The sequence below is a fragment of the Pseudozyma flocculosa genome (genome assembly GCF_000417875.1).
Source record: "Pseudozyma flocculosa PF-1 unplaced genomic scaffold scaffold00001, whole genome shotgun sequence".
NCBI classification, from domain to species: Eukaryota; Fungi; Basidiomycota; class Ustilaginomycetes; order Ustilaginales; family Ustilaginaceae; genus Pseudozyma; species Pseudozyma flocculosa.
The window spans coordinates 720114-740368 of NW_006920869.1; the positions used below are offsets into that span (position 1 = coordinate 720114).

Here is a 20255-nt window from a genome sequence, read left to right on the forward strand (position 1 = left end):
CCCCGAGAGGATAATCGTGCGGGCACGCCCGTGGAGATGGAGCAGAGAGAGAGGGACGATGGAGGAGGCCTCTCTTTGCGGCAACGGCGATGACGGAGTCGGTTGGACCAAAAGGGAAAGGGAAGCCAGCCAGCCTGGAGGGAGAGACCGCTGCCGAGGGAATCGACGGCAACTCGATGCGGCGGTCCTGCCTGGCCCTGGCCTGCTCCAGCGTGTGGCTGTGTCCGGGAAAGCTGAACTTGAGGTTTTGGCAATTTGGAATTCGTCGTGTTGGGGGCATCGAGCTGAACGTCACATTGGCGCTCAAGTTCCTTTTTGCGAAGGCAGCTCGCTGGCTCTTCCCTTTTTTCTCTTCGAATTTGAAGAAGAGGAAGCTCGTTCGATTGCAGAATCTCGTCAGACGTACAGGCTCCTAATTTCTAGAGTCCAAATTTGCGAGAAGCTGGATTTTCCTCATTTCGAGCCTCGGGAATGTCGCGAAAAAGGTGGCAGCCATCGAAATGCCAGGGTGACCCTCGCTTGTCAAAATTCAAGAGTGCCCCACGCCGATTCTGCTCAAACACTCGAAATCCGTCGCGGGACGCGGCGACTCATCCACCACCAAGGCCCTGGCTAAGGAAGCCTCCACATTTGGCCCTCTGGTCGAGCTCTATTCGTGGCCACTGGGATTTCCCTTTCTCCTCGCCACCACCATCACCCCCACCGCCACCCTTGGATTCTTCCCTCTTCGCCGTCACTACTCCTCAACGAAACTCATCCGATCCCATCCATCACAGCCGACGCCGACGCCGCCACCGCCGCCATGCCAACGGTCCGGTTTATCAATGACACGCAGGTGCCGCTGCACGTCTGCCTCAAGCAGGTGTCGCCGCTGCACTACTCCAACTCGCTCCAGCCGGGCGGCAAGGTCAAGATGCGCTGCGGCTCCGTCTGGTTCACGGTGCAGGCGCGTATCGACCGCGGAGACAACGGCTACGACCGCTTCCAGACCTACGCCCCCATCGCCGCCATCACCCTCTGCGCCCTGACGCTCGGGGCGGGGGCCATCTACATTGCCGGTGCCAGCGCCGCAGCGGGCGGAGCGACGGCGGCCGTGGCGGCCCTCTCGGCCAGGATCTCGGCGCTCGTGGCCATGCACTCTCCGACGGCCCGGAGGCTGTACAAGTACGCGCAGAAGGGCCAGACGGTGGCCAAGGTCGGCCAGGTCATCGGCATCGGCGGAGGCGCGCTGACGGGCGCCAACAAGGGCCAGAAGCCCAAGGACCCCAAGGACATGGCAAAGGAGCACGCCGAAAAGGCGACCCGGACCGCGCTCAAGAAGCTGCTCCAGGGCAGCGTGCTCAGCTCGCCCGGATGGTACATTAACCGCGACCGCACGCTGCGCATCGTCGGCGGACCGCGGGCCTCGCGCGTCGACGGCCTGCTTGTCATCGAGACCGACACGACGCAGCCCTTCGCCATCGTCGACGAGACGGGCAAGACGGTGGCGACGGGCAACCAAGACGGCGGCGAAAAGGTGCCCGCCACGCCCGTCGGCGAAGCGGGGCCTGCCGACGATGACAGCGAGGGGGAGGACAACACCGAGGATGCGGCGCAGCTCAAGGCCCACGGGCCCCAGGTCAGCGTCGACGGCGGCGTGGCACCCGCCGCCATCGCCGCCACTGCCCCCGCCGCCCCCGCCGTCGCCGCCCAGGCCAAGAAGGACTCGACGTTCATGAGGCTGATCAAGGGCGACAAGGGCTTCGCCTGAGGGCACCCTGAGATCCCTGTACATGTCAGCCCGCCCCTATGACGGGCGCGCTCCAGCATCCGCCTTCTCGTATCTATACCCACGTCTGTCTATCATCCATCGAACCGGGACCAAAAGCGTCACGGCCGCGCGCTTGCAACCATTCCTGTGCTAGTCCGTTCTATTCCGCCGGGTCTTCTAGGCGACTGCTACATAGTGGCGGGCCCAGCGGCCTAGAGCTTGTTGCCATCCGGGTTGGCCTCGGCGCCGTGGCTGGGCTCGGGGTTGGGGGGCTGAAGGATGCTGAGGAGCGTCTTGACGCCGTCCTCGGTCGTCATCTGCGGGATGGGCTGTCCGGATCCGGTCATCTTAAGCTGGACGATGCAGGCGGGCAGGGTGAGCTGGGCAGGCATCGAGGGGTGGGCGTCGGTGGCCTTCTCCTTCTTGCCAGAGAGGAGCTCCTTGACCAGGTGGCGCTCGCCGCACAGGGGGCGCGCGATTCCGACAATGTCGCAGCTCTGCTCCTCGATGGCCTTTGCCATGATCTTGGCGGTGCGGAAGCCGCCGGTGACGGCCAGCTTGGACGACGAGAGGTGCGGGCGGATGCGCTCGGCAAACTCGATAAAGAAGCTCTCGCGCGCCACGGTGCTCTCCTTCTTGTGCTCGAAGCCGCTCGACTCGTAGGTGCCGCCGCTGAGCTCGATGAGCTCGACGCCGGCCTTTTCGAGGCGCTTGGACATCTCCATCGAGTCGTCGCCGTCGAAGCCGCCCTCTGCAAAGTCGGCCGAGTTGATCTTGATCGAGACGATAAACTTGGGGTCCTGGACGGCCTGCTTGATGGCCGAGACGATCTCAAAGACGATGCGCGAGCGGTTGTCGAGCGACTCGCCGCCGTACTCGTCGGTGCGCTTGTTGACGCGCGGGCTGAGGAACTGCGAGAGGAGGTAGCCGTGGGCGGCGTGGAGCTGGACTCCGTCGGCGCCGGCCTCGGCGAGGACCTTTGCGGCAAAGGCGAAGCGCTTGGGCAGCTCGTGGATCTCGTCGAGCGTCATGGCGCGCGGCTTGCCGAACGTCATGCCCATGGCGGGCTGGCACTGGACGTCGCTCGACGACACGGGCTCCGGGTTGACCTCGATGCTCGTCTGCCGGCCGGCGTGGGTGAGCTGGGCAATCACGAGGCTGCCGTGCGCCTTGGACGCCTCGACGACGGGGCGGTAGGCCTTGACGTACTCGTCGTGCGAGGCAATCGTCATGTCGATGCAGGCGTTGTGCTCGGCCTCGGGGTAGCGCGCGTCGGTGGGGATGTTGCCGAGGACAATGGTGCCAATCTCGCCCTCGCCCCAGTCCTTGTAGAGGCTGATGTACTCGGGCGTGGGCCAGCCGCGCTTCTTGAAGTCGTCCTTGGACCACGTGCACAGGCGCTCCGTCATGGCGCTCTTGAGGGTGCCGTTGGGCGCGACGGCGCCCGACTTGAAGTGGACGGGCCTCTTGAGGATCTCGAGGTGCGACATGGTGGCTGCGGGAGCGGTAAGGCGGGTCGGGGTTCTGTCTATGCGAAGGCCAGGTCTATACGGGTGCGGTGCGTGATGGTGGTGCTTGGCAACTGGCGAAGGGCTCGATGAGGGGTCAGTGTACGTTGTGGAAGAGGTGGATGCGGGCCCGCCCTTTTGTACTCTTGACGATGTCCCTGCAGCGGTGCGGCGGTGCGTCGGCGCGGGCCAGGGGCTGTGCCGACAACGGCCCCACCATCCAGTCGACGGCAGGCGGTCGGTAGATCGCTCGCCGTGCTGTTTGTTCTCTGATTTCGAACCACGATATCGCCGAGGCCGTTGCTGCGAGCAGCTCAGCCAGCCGGAGGCAGAGGCGGGGCAGGGGCGGGGGGTACAGCACACAAGCAAGATGCATGGCCGCCCACCAGAAGAAAGTCGTCGAACAAGCTGCTAAGCGCGCGGGCCAGGGCCAAGGCAGGCCGGCGACTGGACCTGGCCGACGCAAGGCTGCGTAATTTCGAGCCGCCTCGTCATCCCGCCTGCCTGGCCTGACCTTTATGTCCGGGCGCCGGCAAATCAAACGCTGCCCGCGCCGGTCAGGGAATTAACAGGCAGGGCAGGTGGAGGTCGATCTTCGACTTCGGACATCGGAGGAAAAACGGCTCGGGTTCCGGCAAGCGACACAGGCAGATACGGCCCACATCACGCCTTCCTTCTGTTCTCTTCTCTTCTCCGAGGACCCACCCTCCACCGACCCCGCCGAAACACCGACACCCCGTACGTCCACTCCTACGGCACCAGAAAAACAGGCACCAGAAAAACACGGTCTCGTCCCATCAGGCCAGCTCAATGTGCTGTTCATCCGGCGAATGCGGCAGAGTCAGCGGTACGTTTCGGTGAAGGGGGCGCGGCTCCTCGGCGGCGCTGCGCTGCCCACTGGCCCACTCACCGGGTTGTTGAAGACGGTCTGATCGGTCGTGTTGAGCAGGAAGTCGTACACAAAGCCGCCAAACACGCCTCCGGACAGGCACGCGAACCACGGCACGCGGAGCCAGTACACGGCGTCGTGCTGTCACATGGGGTGGCGGGCAGGCATGGTCAGCTGAGGGGATTGCACAGCGTCAAGTCGCACCCATCGTCGCCGTCTGCCATCTCACCGTCCAGATCTCGCCACCATATCCGAGCAGCGTCAGCGCGATACGGGGTCCAAAGTCGCGAGCTGGCAGGGGCAGATAAGATTGTCAGCCTCGATGCACTTGGCCGCGCCTCTCGTGCTGTCCCCACCTCGGCTCACCTGGGTTGATAGCGTAGCCGGTCTGCGCTCCAAAGCTGGCGCCGATACCGAGGATGAGGATGAACAGACCCAGCGGCACCGAGAAGCCCGTCGGGTTGCGGGCGTCGGTCAGGGCAAAGATGGCGCCGACCAGAATGGCCGTCGCGCCAAACTCGCACACCCAGGCCGTGAAGCCGCTGATGCTCGACGCCGGGTGCGTGACAAAGCTGCCCGCCGCCGAGTTGCTGCCAAACAGCGGCGACGTCGAGTTGGGGTCCAGAATGACGATTGTGTCGCGGTAGATGAACTGGAGGCGCAGGTGAGTTGCGACAAGAGTGAGCGCCGCGGTTCGTCAATCGATGCGGGCAGGGCCACGGCACACTCACGTAGATCGTGCAGGCTCCAAACATGGCGCCGAGGACCTGGGCGAGGATGTACTTGGGCACCTTGTTCTTGGGAAAGCGGCGGAACAGCGCCAGAGAGATGGTCACGGCCGGGTTAATGTGGCCGCCCGAGGTGGGTCCGGCGATGTAGGCGCCCACAGCGACACCGGCCGCCCATCCTACGCGAAAGAAAAGGGATCAGGGGCCGCCGAGCATCAGCACGACAGTCCTTTGCCGCGCAGACCAGCATCGCCGAACAAGAACCGCCCCGGCCACTCACCCAGGCAGCAGGTTGCGTAGTTGCCCGCGCCGTAGAGCTGCACCTGGCACTGGACACCCGCACCGAACAGCAGGATCATGGCGGTGCCCAGGAACTCGGCCACCTCTTCGCGGATGGCGGCGCGAAAGATGTCGACATAGGTCCTCGGCCCGACCTCGAGCGGCAGGAGGTGGACGGCGTCCTCCTGCCAAGCGGTGGGGCAATGGGTCGCTATCAGCGTGGGCGAGATCAAGACAGAGCCCCAGTACGACACTCACAGGACGAAGCGGCGGCTCCTCGACGTCCGGCATGCTGGAATATTTCGAGGGCGGTGAGTGTCTTGGCTGTTGGCGGGCGTGGTTGCAGAGCTGGTCAAGAAAGCCTTCGAAAGGGGACGGATGATGGAGGCCGCTGTTGGGGCAGGGACATGTAGGCGCCCACTACTTGTACCCCACCCGCCAGCTGATCCCTGCGCTCGCTCTGTTGCGCTGCCACCACTCTGGGCCTGCCAGCGAGGTGGGGTTTTGTTATGCATATGAAGCGTCATCGCCCCTTAGCCTGATGCAACCGTGGTGGGGGCGGACCGGTTCGACCGCGTACCCCTGTCGTGCTCCCTGCTCGTTGTTCACCGTCGTTGCTCGGCGTCGTTGACCTCTCTTGGCCGGAGACAGCCGATTTCCACCTCAGCGACGGAACTTGGCAGCAGTATCTACGGGACGGGAGCGGCTGGGCGCGCATCACGGCGAGCTGGCCAGCCGTACACGGCGCGGCAAGGCAGACGTGAGCCGTGCCATTCTTAACAACGCAGCCCGCCTGATGGCATCCCGTGCTCTGCGACCGGAAGTGGTGCCGAGCTACAACAAAGCCAGGCCGCTATGGCCTCGACTCGGACCCCTTGGGCGTCAGCGTTGCCACATGTCGCCGGCGCGTGGGGGGAGGACAATCGTAAAGATCGGGCGAATCGCTGAATCGGGGAGTCGGGGGAGCTGGGTCTGATCGGGAAGCCTCTGGGCCGTCGGTGCCGCGCTCCGCTCCGAGTCGGCGGCAAAACCCCGCACTGGCCTGGCCTGGCCTTGTCCTGGGACGCCCGTGGTGGACGAGCAAGCAAGATCGACAAGCCCGCTTTGAGGCAAACAGCAAACTGCAACAAGGTACGGTGCACGCCAAGGTCATGGCGTAGCGTGCCAGGCAGGCGCTGGATCGCACAGGCGGGCTGGCAGCCAAAGAGCGGCTCCCGCCGTGCCCCGCGGCTCCGCCAGAAGGTGGGCGGCCATCGAGGGGAGACAGGGCAAGGCAAGGCTGGCTCGGCCTTCGGGAGTGGGCCCCGCGCCGCCTGAGCAGCGGTTACGGGGCCGTGCATGAGCTGGGCGCCCGGCCCATGGGGCAGGCCTGCCTCGCCGCTTGTGGAGAAGGCGGAAAAATTGGAGCGCCGCCGTGGCCGACCAGCCAGACGAGACAGGCCAGACTTGACTTGCTTGCTCGGCCCTCTACCAAGCGGGCTGGAATGCGCGAGCGACGCCCCCTTCTTGGCCTCTTGCCATCAGCTGCTCCCGCCCAGCCGAGGACCGCGGTACGCAAAGCAAGCAACCAAGCAACCAAGCTGCCGATGCCCTTCCCGCTCTGTCCTCTCGCACAGACACACAGAGGCTAGGCCGGGGGATCGCTGCTTCGCTTGGGCACCCACATGACATCAGGGAGAGCGAGCGCTCCTCGTCCTGGATCCGAAAGAGGAGACGGAAGAGAGAGAGAGAGAGAGAGAGGCAGGCAGGTTCAGAGAGCAGCGGTAGCGACCACGGCGACAGCGGCTGCTGCTCTCTCTCTGATCCCTCCTCTGTCTCCTTTCATCCCCATCCATGGCCGTCGAGGCTTCGGATGCAGCTTCGGTACGGTCGGCCTTCGCATGCGAGCCCCACCTCCCTGACCTGCCCAGAGCCTGTGCCCCACGTTACGGCCCGCTTCCTGCGTCGGTGCGCGGACAGCGACAGGGGAGCTCATCGGATGGTGACGGCGGTCGAGCCTCTTGCTTCTGCCGGCTGACCTGACACTCTCCTCGGGGCCCTTCGAAGAGATATAACCGCCGACCACCGTCCGCGCCTACCTTCCCCGACCCCATTGCCGTACCCACGCCGCTGCCGTCAAGAGTCTATCTATACCCAGCACCACGCTAACATCCTTCACCGGCCTTGCGACTCCAGCCACGCATCCTTCGTCTTAGGCCTATATCTCACCATCGACACATCCCGTACACCCGCGCATCGACCGACACCATGGCGTCGTTTCTCAAGACTTCGAGCTCCTCGTCGTCGTCGTCGCTGCCCTTTGGCATCGACCTTTCGCAGGTGACGCCGCTGCACGCCCTCTTTGCCGCGCTCGCCGTCGTCGCTGCCATGGCCATCATCGCGCCGGACCGCTACATCTTCAGCTCGCACCGTGACGGCATCCCCGAGCTCCCCGAGGTCTGGCCCATCCTCGGCAACCTCAAGTTCCTCCTCGACGTAAAGTCGAAGCGAATCACCCTGCTCAACGCCGCGCTCAAGTACCAGAGGCAGGTCGGAAAGGGCGGCATGCCCTGGGGCGCCACCTTCCCCGCCCTCGGCGGCAGGATCACCATGATCAACCGGCCCGAGTACATCCGCTGGGTGCAGAAGACCAACTTTGAGAACTACGTGAGTGCTCCAGCACCTTGTTCGCTAGCCATCACATCTCCACCGAGGCAATGTATAGCAGACCTTCGCTGACACGTTGCACCTACGATGATCCGAATCCCATCCACCTCTCCGACGCCGTTGAATGCGGGCGCGACCGACAGATCAAGGGCGCTGACTTCTCTCGAGCCATGGGCGACGTCATGAGCACCCACGGCATCTTTGTCGCCGACGGCGAGATCTGGAAGAAGCAGCGCAAGATGGCGTCGCACATCTTCAGCGTCGGCAACTTCCGCACCCACGTCCAGTCGACCATCCAGCGCGACTTGGCCACGCTCAACAGCCTGGCCAGGGACGCTTCGTCCAAGAACACCCAGGTCAACCTGCCCGGTGCGTGTCCAGAGACAATGCGGCGCGCTTTCTCGCGAGCGCCGAGCCCGTGCTGATGCCGCTGTTTCCTTCCTCTTCCGACCTGGTGCTGGCCGAATACTGCAGACCTCTTCTTCCGCTTTACCCTGAGCTCCTTCTCGCTGATGGCCTTTTCGGCAGAGATCGGCTGCCTCCCTCCGGCCGTCGAGGAGCTCAGCAAGGCCGTCAAGTTTGCAGACGACTTTGACTACGCGCAGCGCGTCATGGACGAGCGCTTCACGGACCCCTTTTCGACGTTTACCGAGCCCTTCTCTGCCCAGGGCCGCAAGATGCGCAAGACGATCAAGGACCTGCACAGCTTCTGCTACAAGATTATCGACCTGCGCATGGAGGCCAACAGCCGCGGCGACGCTCAGGGCGCGTCGGGCAAGGGCGGCAAGGACCTGCTCGCCCTCTTCATGGAGCAGAACCTGAGCCGCGAGGACCTGCTCCCCGTCGTGCTGGTGAGTCAAGGCGAGGTCAACAAGCCCGGTTGAGGAGGCGGCGTCGCTGACCCACTGAGCCACATTTCATTTGCTCCGGCCCTCGTGCTCCGACGACAGAACTTCCTCATCGCTGGACGCGACACGACCGCCCAGGCCCTGTCGTGGCTGTTCTGGGAGTTCTACAAGAAGCCCGAGTAAGTGCCCGTCGAGGTCCCCGTAGCAAAGCTCGAGGTGTCCGACATTGCTCACGCCCTGCCTCACGCCCGTGCCACCACCCTTGACCCTCGCCTGCAGGTGCGTCGAGCGATGCCGACAGGAGATCCACGAGAAGCTCGGCTCCGGCGCTGGCTACCGCCACATGACCTACGACGACCTGGGAACGCTCGTCTACACCCAGGCGTGCCTGTACGAGGCGCTGCGGCTGCACCCGTCGGTGCCCAAGAACCTCAAGAAGGCGGTCAAGGACGACGTCATCCGCCCGTACGCGCAGCCGCTGGACGGCAGCGAAAAGGCGCCCAACGCCATCGAGAGCGCCAAGCTGCCCGACCTGGTCATCAAGGCGGGCGAGAGCGTGCTGTGGTCCGACTACGCGATGGGCCGCATGCCCGAGGTCTGGGGACCTGGTGAGTGGCGTGACGTCTGACCGAGCCTTGCAGACCGTCCCTTGGAGCAGGCCTTGCCAAGCCGACCCGATTCGACGCTGACCGATACCTTCGCCTCCATTTCGTCCATTCGTCTGCCTCGTGGTACCCGCACAGACTGCGAAGAGTTTAAGCCGGAGCGCTTCATCGAGAACAACGATGACGGGAGCCAGTCGATCAAGACGTACAGCCAGTACCTCTTCCACGCCTTCAACGCCGGTCCACGCCTGTGCCTTGGCCAGACACTGGCGACGTACGAGGGCTGCGCCGTCGTGGCCGAGCTGGTTGGCAACTTTAACGTCAAGTTCGACGAGCAGGCCATGCGCAACGACCCGCCCACGTTTGACGACTCGCTCACGCTTCCTGTGCGCAACCAGTACAAGGTGCGCTTCGAGGCACGCGACGACTGAAGGCGTGAGGGAGGCCGATGAGGAGGCGACAGTTGTCTTGTACGATAGGAGGAGAAGAGTGGCGTTGTATGATTTCGCCGTCCATCTTTGAGGTGTTGCCGCCCCCTTTGGAATAGCATCGACGTACCAGGAATGCAGCTTGTGTGGCGATGCACTCTTGGCGTCGACCCCATGTGATGCGACACAGCGCCTGCCCTTCCCAGCATGCTTCCGTAACCAGGTCCTCCTCCAGGCTGGGTAGCTTGGCAGGTCGACCGCGTGCCGACCGCGCCGCTGTCTGTCCACGTTTTCGATTCGGCTCAAAGGAGGTGGCCATTCCGATCCGCCCATCTGTCTGCTGGGGCTGTGCGGAATGGAGCAGGGTACGGCAGCAGCCGGATCGGAGCAGAGGATGGAAGGAGGCCGACCCGAGGAGCTGGTTGAGCGAGGCAGGCCAGGCAGGCTAGGGTGGATTCTGTTATCAGATGCTGGCATCGACTCGACTGGCTTGGCCTGGCCGGGAGCTGCTGGAATTTGAAATTCCAACTTCTGGCTGGCGGCTCTCGACTTGGCGGCCAGGGGGAAGCCGCCCGGCCCCCTCGCCCCCCACCGTGCCGATGGCCCCCGCCTTCCGCGCGTGGTGCGTGGCGAAAACAAGGCGCCGAGGGCGAGCGAGGAAATTTGAAATTGACGACTGGCTTCCCCATCCCCGGCCTGCCTGCCCTTCTCTGCTCAGCCCACCGTAGCCACCTCGTCTCGCTCCGCTCCGTTCCGCCTGGCATGCTCTGGCCTGGCCTGGCTTGGCCTCGTCCTCGCTCCTCGAGCCCAACCTCGAGCCTGTCCAAGATTTGCAGCATGTGTCAAGCTGCGTGGCATGCCGGGGGAGACGGGGAACCGAACGGGACGCGAGGCTAGGCTAGGCCTCTCGGCAGCCAGAAGCGTGGCATGGCCTGCCTTGGCCCCCTCTCCTCTTCGGAGCCTTTCTTGTCGGGGGCGAGAGAAAGTTTTCGGCTTGGCTCCCATCCACCATCACCACGCTCGCTGACCTCCGGTCTCCCTAGCCTTGGCATGTCACCCTCGTCCTCACGTTCACCCTGCTAGAGAGTCAGCTGCGAGAGAGAAGCTTTGAGAGAGGTACAAGAAGTCGGCCAGCTAGCCAGCCCGCGGCCACCTTGGGTCCCAACTATCCGCTATCGCCCCCCGTACGCCTGGCTGTCCCACCTGCCACCAGTCACCATCCGCCACCACCATCCTTCCTACTCCGCCTAACGCGTCGACCATGTCGACACCCACAGAAGAGGCCCGCAGCGTCGCCGCCAACTCGTCCGACCCAGAGTTGCCAGGCAAGCCCGGCGCCGCACCGGCCGCCTCATACAACCACGATGGCTTCCTCCTCGACCCAAACGGCGGCGTGCCGGAGGCGCGTACCGCCCTCGACGATGCGCGCGCATCGGGCAGCGCGGCCAAGGGCATCCTGCTCTCGCTCGGCTGGCTCGACCGCCTCCTCTCGCTCCTCATCGTCGTCGCCATGATCCTCGGCGTCGTCATCGGCGAGTTTGCACCGAACGCGAAGCAACGGCTCGAGACGGGCGACTTTGAGGGCGTCTCTGCGCCCCTCGTCGTCGGCCTCATTGTCATGATGTGGCCCATCCTGACAAAGGTCCAGTACGAGCGGCTGCCGGCCCTGTTCCGCACGCGCAGGCTGTGGTACCAGATTGGGCTCTCGCTCGTCCTCAACTGGATCGTCGGTCCCTTTGTCATGCTCGCGCTCGCGTGGGCGACGCTGCCGGACCTCGAGGGCTACCGCATCGGCATCATCATGGTGGGCCTGGCGCGCTGCATCGCCATGGTCATGATCTGGAACCAGATCGCCCGCGGCGACAGCACCACGTGCGCCGTCATTGTCATCATCAACTCGTTTCTCCAGATTGTCCTCTACGCCCCGCTGGCGCTGCTGTTTGTCAACGTCATCAGCAACGACGAAGGTTTCGAGCTCGAGTACAGCAAGACGGCCATCTCGGTCGCAATCTACCTCGGCATCCCGCTCGCCGCGGGCATCCTCACCCGCTTCGCCGTCCTGGGCCTGGCCGGCCGCGACTTTTTCCAGCGCAAGTTCCTGCCCCTCTTTGCGCCCCTCTCGCTCCTGGCGCTCCTCTACACCATCATCATCATCTTTGCCTCGCAGGCCCGCCGCATCCTCGACAACCTCGGCCCCGTCTTCCGCACCTTTGTGCCCCTCGTCCTCTACTTTGGCCTCATGTGGACCCTCACCTTCCTCCTCATCTGGTACCTCTCCATCCGCTACGGCAAGCAGGAGTGGGGCTACCAGATGGCCGTCGTGCAGTCCTTTACCGCCGGTTCCAACAACTTCGAACTCGCCATCGCCGTATGCGTCGCCGTCTACGGCGCCGACAGCGAACAGGCCCTCGCGGCCACCATTGGTCCGCTCGTCGAGGTCCCCGTCCTCCTCATCCTCAGCTGGGTCGCCCTCTTTGTCGGCCGCCGGATGCGCTGGGACGTCAAGCTCCACGACAGCCAGGCCGAGGCCGCACGCGACATCAAGTCGACCCAGGGCGAGATCGAGAGCCAGTCCAAGGCCGAAGCGTAGTTAGTCGGTTCCCGTGGTTCGTCTGTCGTCCATCTTCACCTGTCACCACCATTCTGTCGGGTCCACGCCTCGTCGTCACCGTCAGGCGTTGTATTACCAGCTTAGCATCGCGGAAAAGGCACCGAATAGTCCCTTGTCATCGTCGTCGTCTAATTCGATCTAGATCCAACCGCAGGGTCCCGACCCTTGGAACGGCCTCAGTCGAGCTTGCGCGCATTGCCCCTCGCCTTGCCCTTGGGCGGCGGTGGCGGCATCGCCTGCGGTGGGCCCGCCGCTCCGTTCTGCACCTTGGACGGCGACAGCGGCCCGCCCGCCCTCGAGTGCAGCGTCTGCATCGAGTCGGACGAGGTGCTGTACGCTCCGTAGCCCGATGCCGCTGCGCCGGCCGCGGCGTGCCCGGTCGGGTGCATCGGAGCGGCACCCCACAGACCTGCACCGTTCGGCTCGCCTCCGAGCTGCGGCGAGGACCAGGCCGAGGGATTCGGGCTCCCGCCGCCGCCCAGGTTGCGACTCGCGCCGGCGCCACCGCCCCAGATACCGCCGACCAGCTGGGCAGCCGTTCGACCGGACGGCGCGCCGACGCCGCCCATGCCGCCGCCCGGTATCCCGATGCCTCCGCTGGCGACCCGCGAGTAGGCGTAGGACCTCTCGAACGCCTTGCTCGTCGCAGTCTGCGGCACGTCTGCAAGCGCGGGAAAGGTGCGCAGGACGAGGCGGTGCAGCTTGATCGTCGGCCAAAAGACGGGCAGACGGCCGGGCAGGAAGACGCTGAGCGGGCCCGTCGAGTCGTGGTTGCTGGCCGCGGAGCTCGGGTCGGGCGAAAAGGTGGAGCTGGAGCCGCTGGCCGAGATGCGGGGTTGCGGGTTGGCGAGCATGGCGAGGACGGTGCAAAAGGGAAAGACGAGCATGAAGAGCATGAGGTTGAGCAGGCCGCTCGGGTGGAAGAACGAGACGGCGGTCGAGGGCAGGCCAAAGGCGACAAAGTAGCTCCAGCGCTCCTCGCAGTAGCGCGTCCTGCGCTCGAGCGACCAGCCACGCGCAATCCAGGCCTGCTCGAAGCAGTAGTAGCCGTCGACGAAGCTCATGAAGAGGAACGAGAGCGGGCGGCCGAGGTAGGGGATCCTGCCAAGCAGCACGACGACGGCGGCGTAGTTGACGATGAGAAAGAGTCGGTACGACTCGCGCACCAGGCGGCGAGACGTGCCTGCGGGCGGGGTGAAGGATGCGATGCTGAGGGCGTTGCGCACGTGGCCGTGGCGGAGGCGGTAGGCGGCCTCTGCGACGTCGGTGGTCCAGGAGGATGCGAGGAGGTAGCTGCCGCCGATGAGCGGGTAGAGCCAGAAGACGTTGCCAAGCGAGCCGAGCGCTTCGCTGGGGCTGTTGACGCTGGCGCTGTCGCTGTGGCTCGCGACGAGGGGCTGCTCAAAGAGGACCGTGGGCAGGAAGGCGAGCTCGAGGAAAAAGACGAGGGCGGCGATGACGCCGCTGAGGAAGAGGCCCTTGAGGATTCCGTTGCGGATCTCGGACGAGCTGCGCAGGCGGTGTGCGCGAGGGAAAGGGCGACGTCAAGGGTGAGTGTGCGTGTACAGGCCGTGGTAAACGATAAGCCCGGCTGGCAACGACTCACTTTGCGATGAGCCTGATGGCTTCGGGCCAGCGGTTAGCGTCCGACCAGCCTGCCCTTGCCCAGGTGAGGTGTGCTTTTGCGCTGTGTGCGAGTCCGAGGCGGGGTATCTGCGCTGCCGGTCCCTTTGCGCTCCAGGAGAGCGGCTGTGCGCTGGATGCGAGTGGCCAGGGCAGGCCGGTGTCGTAGTGTTCGTCGATCCTGCCGCCTCCCTCGATGTCCAAGTCGACTGAGGCGACCGAGAGCGGGCGGTGCTTGCGCGCTACCGCTGCTGAATGGGCGGCAGAGTGTGCGAGCATGGTGCATATACAAGCTGAGCCGCTCGACTTGTATGTTTTCCGTGTGCTACTGCGGTGGTGGTGGTGGTGGTGGTGGTGGTGGTGATGACTAGCGGCAAGAAGGGAAAGTCGGGGGTCGGGGAAAGATGGCGGCCGGCCAAGAGGCCAAAAAAGAGGCCGACCTGCATGCCTCGCTGGCAAGAAGGAGATGAGGCCGCCGCCGCCCTCTGCTCGGCCTGTTTCGCCTGGCCTGTCCTGACCTGGCCTGTCTTGGTGTTGGTCGCCCGCCCGCCCAGCTCCACATTGAGACTTTCCTCCTGATTTTCTGCGAGCGCGCCGTTGGGCCACGCCGCCAACCCGCCCGGTTCCTTCCGCTGCATCCTTGCCTTCCACCACATCCTCCCTCGGTCCATCCCCTTCGACAGACAGCATGGTGTTCGGCATCAAGAACAAGAAGAGCGCAAAGAAGCTCAGCAAGCAGGACGCACCACAGCACTCCAACGGCAACGCCAACGCCACCGCCAGGCACCATGGCCACCAGACCAACCAACACGCCGACGCCGACCCCGGCTTGACCGCCGCGCCACCCTCGTTCAAATACGGCGGCAACGTCAGCAAACGCCAGTTTGACATCGCAGGCCTGCCCGTAAACGTCTTTGGCATCGACGAGCTCACCCCGGCTCCCTCGCGCGCATCCGCACCCCAGCCGCCCCAGGTCTGCGTCGTCATCCACCTCCACGGCAGGGGCGGCAGCGCAGACAACGAGGAGAAAATCGCCAGGCAGCTCCACGACCGCATCCAGCGCGACAAGGACGCCTTCCAGCAGCAGCATCCCGACGCCGCAGCATACCAGCGAGACCACCTCGTCGTCACGTTCGACGCCCGCAATCACGGCCACCGCATGACCAACCAGCTCGGCCAGCAGGCCTGGAAGCAGGGCAACCAGAACCACGCCCTCGACCTCTACGGCATGATCGTCGGAGGCGCAAGGGACACCAGCTTCATCGTCGACCTTCTCGCTCCTTACCTCTTCCAGCACGACGAGCGCACCGTCGCAGAGTGGGTCGTCACCGGCAAGAGCCTCGGCGGCCACTCGACCTGGCACGTCCTCGCCAGTGAGTACAGGGATGCCCGCAACGCCCCTCTTGCCTCAGCCTCAAAGTCCATCCCTGCCGGCATCACACTGACAGAGCAATCTTCTCTCTCCCCTACACCCCCTCCCCTCTTGGCCCGCCCTCGACCATACAGACGAGCCCCGAATCCGCATCGGCGTCCCGTTTATCGGCATGCCCGACTACAACCGCCTGCTCAACTCCCGCACCAAGACGTCGTTTGTCACCAACGGCCCTCCCTACGTGCCCGGCTCGCTCAAATCGCTCATCAACCAGATCGACCCGTCGGTCGTCGACCACGAGTCCTTCGACCCGGCGCGCAACCCCTTCTGGGGCAAGAAGATCTGCGTGCTGAGCGGCGCCGAGGACCGCCTGGTGCTTTGGGATTGGAACGAAAAGTTTCTCAAGGAGCTCGTCGTCGGCGAGCCCAGCGGACCGCGCGGCGAAATGGACGGCCTCAAGATCCACCGCTACTCGGGCGTCGGTCACGAAGTTACCGAAAGCATGGTCGAGGAAGCCGGCGAGTGGATCTGGCGCTGGGGCGTCGCGGGCCAGGCCGCACGATAGGAGCGACGACGCACGCACGCACGGACACTACCTGCCGTCGAGAGATGTACATATGTACCGTAGATACCCGCTCATGCTTGCCTCTTGCTTCGTCAGTTCCGGTCGACGACAAGATGCTGGAGTTAGGCGCAGGCCGCTCTGGCCCCTTGCGCAGCGGTGGCGCCCGATCCGAGCACAAAGGGCCCGCCATTCATTTGCAGGCTCAACGGTGCGCCCCACGCTGCATGGCCCTACCCTGTCAGAAGCCTCATCACGGTCACATCCAGGTGGGCGCTATCGCAACCTCTTCTCCCACCTTGTCGACCACCATCTTGTGCCTGTCGCCGACGCTGCCGCTTCAACCTCGCCGCCATGTCGCATCCCTCCATCGCCACCCCCGTCAAGGCCGAATCCAACGGCGGCACCTCTGACGACGAGCCGCGCTCTGCGCGCTTCCGAGCCGGCAACAACCTCACCAAGGTGTTTGACCCGTCCTGCGACTACTGCATCGAAAAGGGGGCCGCGGTGTGCACCTTCGACATGGCCAAGCGCCGCCGCGGCACGAGCTGCGACCTGTGCTACGAAAAGCACCGTCCCTGCTCTGCGCGCGACCAGGTGGTGCGGGCACGAGAGGACGACGAGGCCGGGATCGAGGCGAGACTTCACAAGAAGAGGAGGTCGATGCAACCGGACGTCGAGATGGATGTCTATGAAGACGATACGCCGTTCAGGAGGAAGGTCAACAGGAGCCAAATCCACGCTACCGAGCCCAGAGCCACTCGATCTGCCAGCGCCGCGCGGAACAGGGAAGGGAGTTCGCAGTCTGCGTCGAGCGAAGGGGGAGCCAATCGATCAGAGAAGGTCAGAGCTATGCAGGGCGGCCAGACAAGCTCCTGCTCGACCTCACTCAGCCACAAGACGGGCATCCACGCAAGTTCGCCCCTTCCCCCAGTCGCCATAAGCTCTTCCGCACCCAGCGGCAGTAATGCACCAGGCAGCTCCGTGTCCGAACCGCGCGGAACGTCGATGCCACAGACCAAGCGACGGGCCCGACCCAACGTCGCCGACCGAGCAGGTGCCAATCGCTTCAAGGCCTTTCTAATGGAAGTGTCGAAGCGCCTCATTGACGCCAAGGAGCTTGCAGCCACCGCTCCAGACGACTACGAACGCAAGGCCAAGATCTTCAAGCACGAGTTCATGGCCATCGAGAGCAGGATGCGGGCCGAGGCGGCCCACCTCAACATCAAGCTGCCTCGGTCCCGGGATGCCAACCGGTCCGCGCCAAAGTCGAACTGAGTTTGGGCGACGATGCCGAGGGTGGCCGGGCTGGCGGCAACGATCAGTCCCCATGCGTCCCCACCCCCTTGGAGAGACGCTGCCTTTGTCGCCTGGCGGTCCGAAGAGGCTCAGAGTCTATCCTTTTTTGCTCCTCCGTACTCGACTGCACAGGGCGGCAAGGTCGAGGCGTTTGGGAGCGACGTGATACCCGCCCTCAGCACGGCTTGCTGGCGGAGCTTAATCCTAAGCGGCCCATCAAGGAGGTGTCCCAAGCCCCGCGAGCCGCGGCCCCCTCTTCGCCCTCGTCCTGCCTCGTTTCCCCGGTCGCAACTCGCCTCTGTTCCACCATCATCGCCACGCTCTGCCACTCTCTCACCAACGCACCCGTCCAAAGTCTCAGGCATCAAGTCACAGACCGAAATGTCTCCCCCTCACAGCCGCCCAAGCAGCGAGATGCCTCGCGCCATTGATGTCGACGCGCCCGCCACGGTGGAAGGACCGAACATCACCACCACCGACACGGCCATCGTAATCACCCCAGATAAACGCTGCACCCTTTGCGTTGGGAGGGGTGTCAGATGCACAGTGACTATGGCGAGGGGTGTGAAGCGCCGGACTTGCGACACGTGTATAGACAGTCACAAGGTCTGTTCTGGCGTGGCCCGCGTCGATGCCATCATTGGGCCTCTGAGACACCGAGTCGATCGCACCCTCATCCGGTTCAGAAAGGAGTCTTTGGCGAGGCGTTCGTCTATCCAGGACGCCGATGACACCGAGTCTCTGGTCGAGAAGCTCGCCGGAGGTGGAAGTTCTTCGGTCAACGAGGTCGATAGGGCCGGAAAGGCCCCATCGGAACGTCACGCTGCAAAGAGGGCCAGGGCCACCATCTCGTCCGCACACAAGGGTATGCACAACGCAGAGCAAATTGACGGCAATTCGCGAGCTCGGGGCCAAAGCCACGCATCGTCGTCCCATCCGTCTCGTGGCAGTGACTGTGCTGCCTCCTCTCGCCCGCCGTCGATCCAGGAGCGCGTTCGCGCCGAAGCCCCGTCTGCCGAGGTCGAGGTCGTAGAACCCCGTCCTGCTCGCAAGACGGCCACACAGCCACCGCAGGCCTCTGCTGGAGCCGCCCCCTCGCGCTTCGAGTCGCTACTGGTCGATGCTGCAACAAGCCTGTCCGACCTTGCCCGGCTCGTTGACAGCAAGGACGACTACGACTACGAGGGAAAATGCACGCTCTACCGACACGGCCTCGAGGCGATCGAGGCGAGGGTGCTGCTCGAAGCTGCCCATCTCGACGTCGAGCTCGACGGCTCGAGCGTTTGAGCTCCGCGATTCAAATGATTCGATACTCCGAGCCCCTTCGCTTCTTGCAGCGACCTGCGACACCGCCGGCACCAGCATCGCCTCCGTAGTCGCGGGAAGATCGCCTCGGCCCGTTCCTCTGACCTACAAGTGGCAGCTTCACACAGGCTAAGGACGCGGACCGTGGGCTTCCTCTGCCAGCCGAACACGACCAAGCCGCAGGCGACGTACCAACCCGCTTTTGGCCCAGTAGACCCTTGTCGAAACGCAGGGCGCGGATGTGCTCTGTCGGAAGCTGCGTAGCCTGTCCGAGCGTTCGCCACCCTGCCGCTGTACTCTTCCTTGAGGTGCGCGCCCTTGATCGCCAGAGAAATACACGCAGACTTCGAGCTCGACCCGGTCCGCTTACTCAGCTCCTTTCGACACGCAGGCGGCCGTTTGAGCGGTGCATACGAGTGGGCCCTTTGTGTCAGCCGTCATGTTGAGCTTAGAAGAGCTTGATCAAAAGCCAAGAGGCGGCTCGGGCACGAGACCGCTGGCCGGTCGGTCGGCGAGCAAGCGGTCGCCTATATACCTTGTTTGCGCCCCTGGCCGATCCCTTCACCCCCTAGGCCGATCCCTTCACCACCTACCACCACCACGGCACCGCTCGTCTGTAGGCGATCACCGCAATCTCCATCCGTGCACACATTCGCCAGCACCTTTGAGCACCTTTGAAGCCCAGCATGCCTCCCGTCCGTCGACCGCTCGAAAACCGCCGCGCTGGCCCGACCGTCGTTACATCGGACAACGGTGTCCGCATCATTCCCAGGAGGGACTGTTCGTTCTGCGCCGAGCACGGTCTCGCCTGCGAGATGAACCTCGTCACTATCAGAAACCTGACCAGGGTGTCTTGTGACTCCTGCCGCGCTCATCATAATATCTGCCCTGCTCAAGGAGCGTTCCGCAAGGCCAAGGCCCCGAAGATCGGAGAGATACGGCGCTGCCTGAAGAGGATCGACCAAGAGCGAGTCGCTGATTCCGACTTCAACGACGACGATGATGTCGTTGAAGTGCTCGACGATGCCGGCGCCCAGAAGGGCGGCACACGACCGGCGGCCCGCCGCGCTGCCAAGAGGGCGAAGACGGCGATTTCTTCCGCCTACGCTGAACTCAGCCCTCTCCTGCGTGAGGATGACCAGACGTCGCTCATCGCCCGCTCTCGTGCAGAATCAAGCTCCGCAGCCGCTCGAGCTCCGGCAAGCCAGGAGCGTCGAGACGCCCGATCGTGCTTCACCGAGGTCGAAGTCGTGGTCCCGCGCTCGGGACAGGGCAGCCGCGCGAGGCCCCGTGCATCCTCCTCCGGCGCTGGAAGGCGCTTCGAGACGCTCCTGGTCGATGCCACCGAGCTGATCTCGGACCTGATCCAGCTGGTCGAGGGCAAAGGCGACGACGAGTACAAGCGCAAGTACAAAATGTACAAGCACGGGCTCGACGCTATCGATGCGCGGCTGCGCGTCGAAGCCGCCCATCTCGGTGTCGAGCTTCCCACGTCGCAGACGTGATCAACCGTCAACCTGTCCGAGGCCCAAAAGACGTCTGAGCACGCGGCGTCTCCATGATCAACAAGTCCCAGCAATTCGATCGTCTCGTTTGCTGCCTATCCACGGCGCTACTACGCCTCGCCATCTTCGTCATCCCAATGGCAAGCCCCTACGCAAGCACGCTCGCCTTGTAGTCATCTTCGTCCTTCATGGCTACAAGCACCCACGGCGTTTCTCTCTACTCAGGCTCAGCGACAGAACGATAGCAGCGCCGAAGCCGGACGATTACGACCGTCTCGCGACCTGGCTTGGCATACG

At 64.2% G+C, this 20255-nt stretch overlaps 10 protein-coding genes across 10 annotated transcripts; 7 read left to right on the forward strand and 3 right to left on the reverse strand.

Annotated features, from left to right (window-relative positions):
• Window positions 1–802: 802 nt before the first annotated feature.
• PFL1_00255 (uncharacterized protein) lies at window positions 803–1750 on the forward strand (the record flags this gene model as incomplete). The annotated part of the gene is made up of 1 exon (XM_007877752.1): window positions 803–1750. The coding sequence occupies one exon, from the start codon at window positions 803–805 to the stop codon at window positions 1748–1750; it is 948 nt and encodes a 315-aa protein (XP_007875943.1).
• A 212-nt stretch (window positions 1751–1962) lies between these two features.
• Window positions 1963–3240, reverse strand: PFL1_00256 (uncharacterized protein; the record flags this gene model as incomplete). The annotated part of the gene is made up of 1 exon (XM_007877753.1): window positions 1963–3240. The coding sequence occupies one exon, from the start codon at window positions 3238–3240 to the stop codon at window positions 1963–1965; it is 1278 nt and encodes a 425-aa protein (XP_007875944.1).
• Window positions 3241–4055: 815 nt separating this feature from the next.
• Window positions 4056–5445, reverse strand: PFL1_00257 (uncharacterized protein; the record flags this gene model as incomplete). Its single annotated transcript, XM_007877754.1, has 7 exons — window positions 4056–4073; window positions 4169–4288; window positions 4377–4438; window positions 4514–4799; window positions 4879–5054; window positions 5156–5339; window positions 5413–5445. The coding sequence occupies 7 exons, from the start codon at window positions 5443–5445 to the stop codon at window positions 4056–4058; spliced, it is 879 nt and encodes a 292-aa protein (XP_007875945.1).
• Window positions 5446–7401: 1956 nt separating this feature from the next.
• PFL1_00258 (uncharacterized protein) lies at window positions 7402–9684 on the forward strand (the record flags this gene model as incomplete). The annotated part of the gene is made up of 6 exons (XM_007877755.1): window positions 7402–7800; window positions 7944–8169; window positions 8275–8651; window positions 8751–8827; window positions 8928–9256; window positions 9392–9684. 6 exons carry the CDS (start codon window positions 7402–7404, stop codon window positions 9682–9684), a joined length of 1701 nt encoding a protein of 566 aa, XP_007875946.1.
• A 1258-nt stretch (window positions 9685–10942) lies between these two features.
• PFL1_00259 (uncharacterized protein) lies at window positions 10943–12271 on the forward strand (the record flags this gene model as incomplete). The annotated part of the gene is made up of 1 exon (XM_007877756.1): window positions 10943–12271. One exon carries the CDS (start codon window positions 10943–10945, stop codon window positions 12269–12271), a length of 1329 nt encoding a protein of 442 aa, XP_007875947.1.
• A 197-nt stretch (window positions 12272–12468) lies between these two features.
• On the reverse strand, window positions 12469–14194 carry PFL1_00260 (uncharacterized protein; the record flags this gene model as incomplete). The annotated part of the gene is made up of 2 exons (XM_007877757.1): window positions 12469–13801; window positions 13899–14194. The coding sequence occupies 2 exons, from the start codon at window positions 14192–14194 to the stop codon at window positions 12469–12471; spliced, it is 1629 nt and encodes a 542-aa protein (XP_007875948.1).
• Window positions 14195–14603: 409 nt separating this feature from the next.
• Window positions 14604–15852, forward strand: PFL1_00261 (uncharacterized protein; the record flags this gene model as incomplete). Its single annotated transcript, XM_007877758.1, has 2 exons — window positions 14604–15288; window positions 15422–15852. The coding sequence occupies 2 exons, from the start codon at window positions 14604–14606 to the stop codon at window positions 15850–15852; spliced, it is 1116 nt and encodes a 371-aa protein (XP_007875949.1).
• A 351-nt stretch (window positions 15853–16203) lies between these two features.
• On the forward strand, window positions 16204–17127 carry PFL1_00262 (uncharacterized protein; the record flags this gene model as incomplete). The annotated part of the gene is made up of 1 exon (XM_007877759.1): window positions 16204–17127. The coding sequence occupies one exon, from the start codon at window positions 16204–16206 to the stop codon at window positions 17125–17127; it is 924 nt and encodes a 307-aa protein (XP_007875950.1).
• A 12-nt stretch (window positions 17128–17139) lies between these two features.
• PFL1_00263 (uncharacterized protein) lies at window positions 17140–18435 on the forward strand (the record flags this gene model as incomplete). Its single annotated transcript, XM_007877760.1, has 1 exon — window positions 17140–18435. One exon carries the CDS (start codon window positions 17140–17142, stop codon window positions 18433–18435), a length of 1296 nt encoding a protein of 431 aa, XP_007875951.1.
• A 704-nt stretch (window positions 18436–19139) lies between these two features.
• PFL1_00264 (uncharacterized protein) lies at window positions 19140–19958 on the forward strand (the record flags this gene model as incomplete). The annotated part of the gene is made up of 2 exons (XM_007877761.1): window positions 19140–19581; window positions 19624–19958. 2 exons carry the CDS (start codon window positions 19140–19142, stop codon window positions 19956–19958), a joined length of 777 nt encoding a protein of 258 aa, XP_007875952.1.
• Between the last annotated feature and the right edge of the window lie 297 nt (window positions 19959–20255).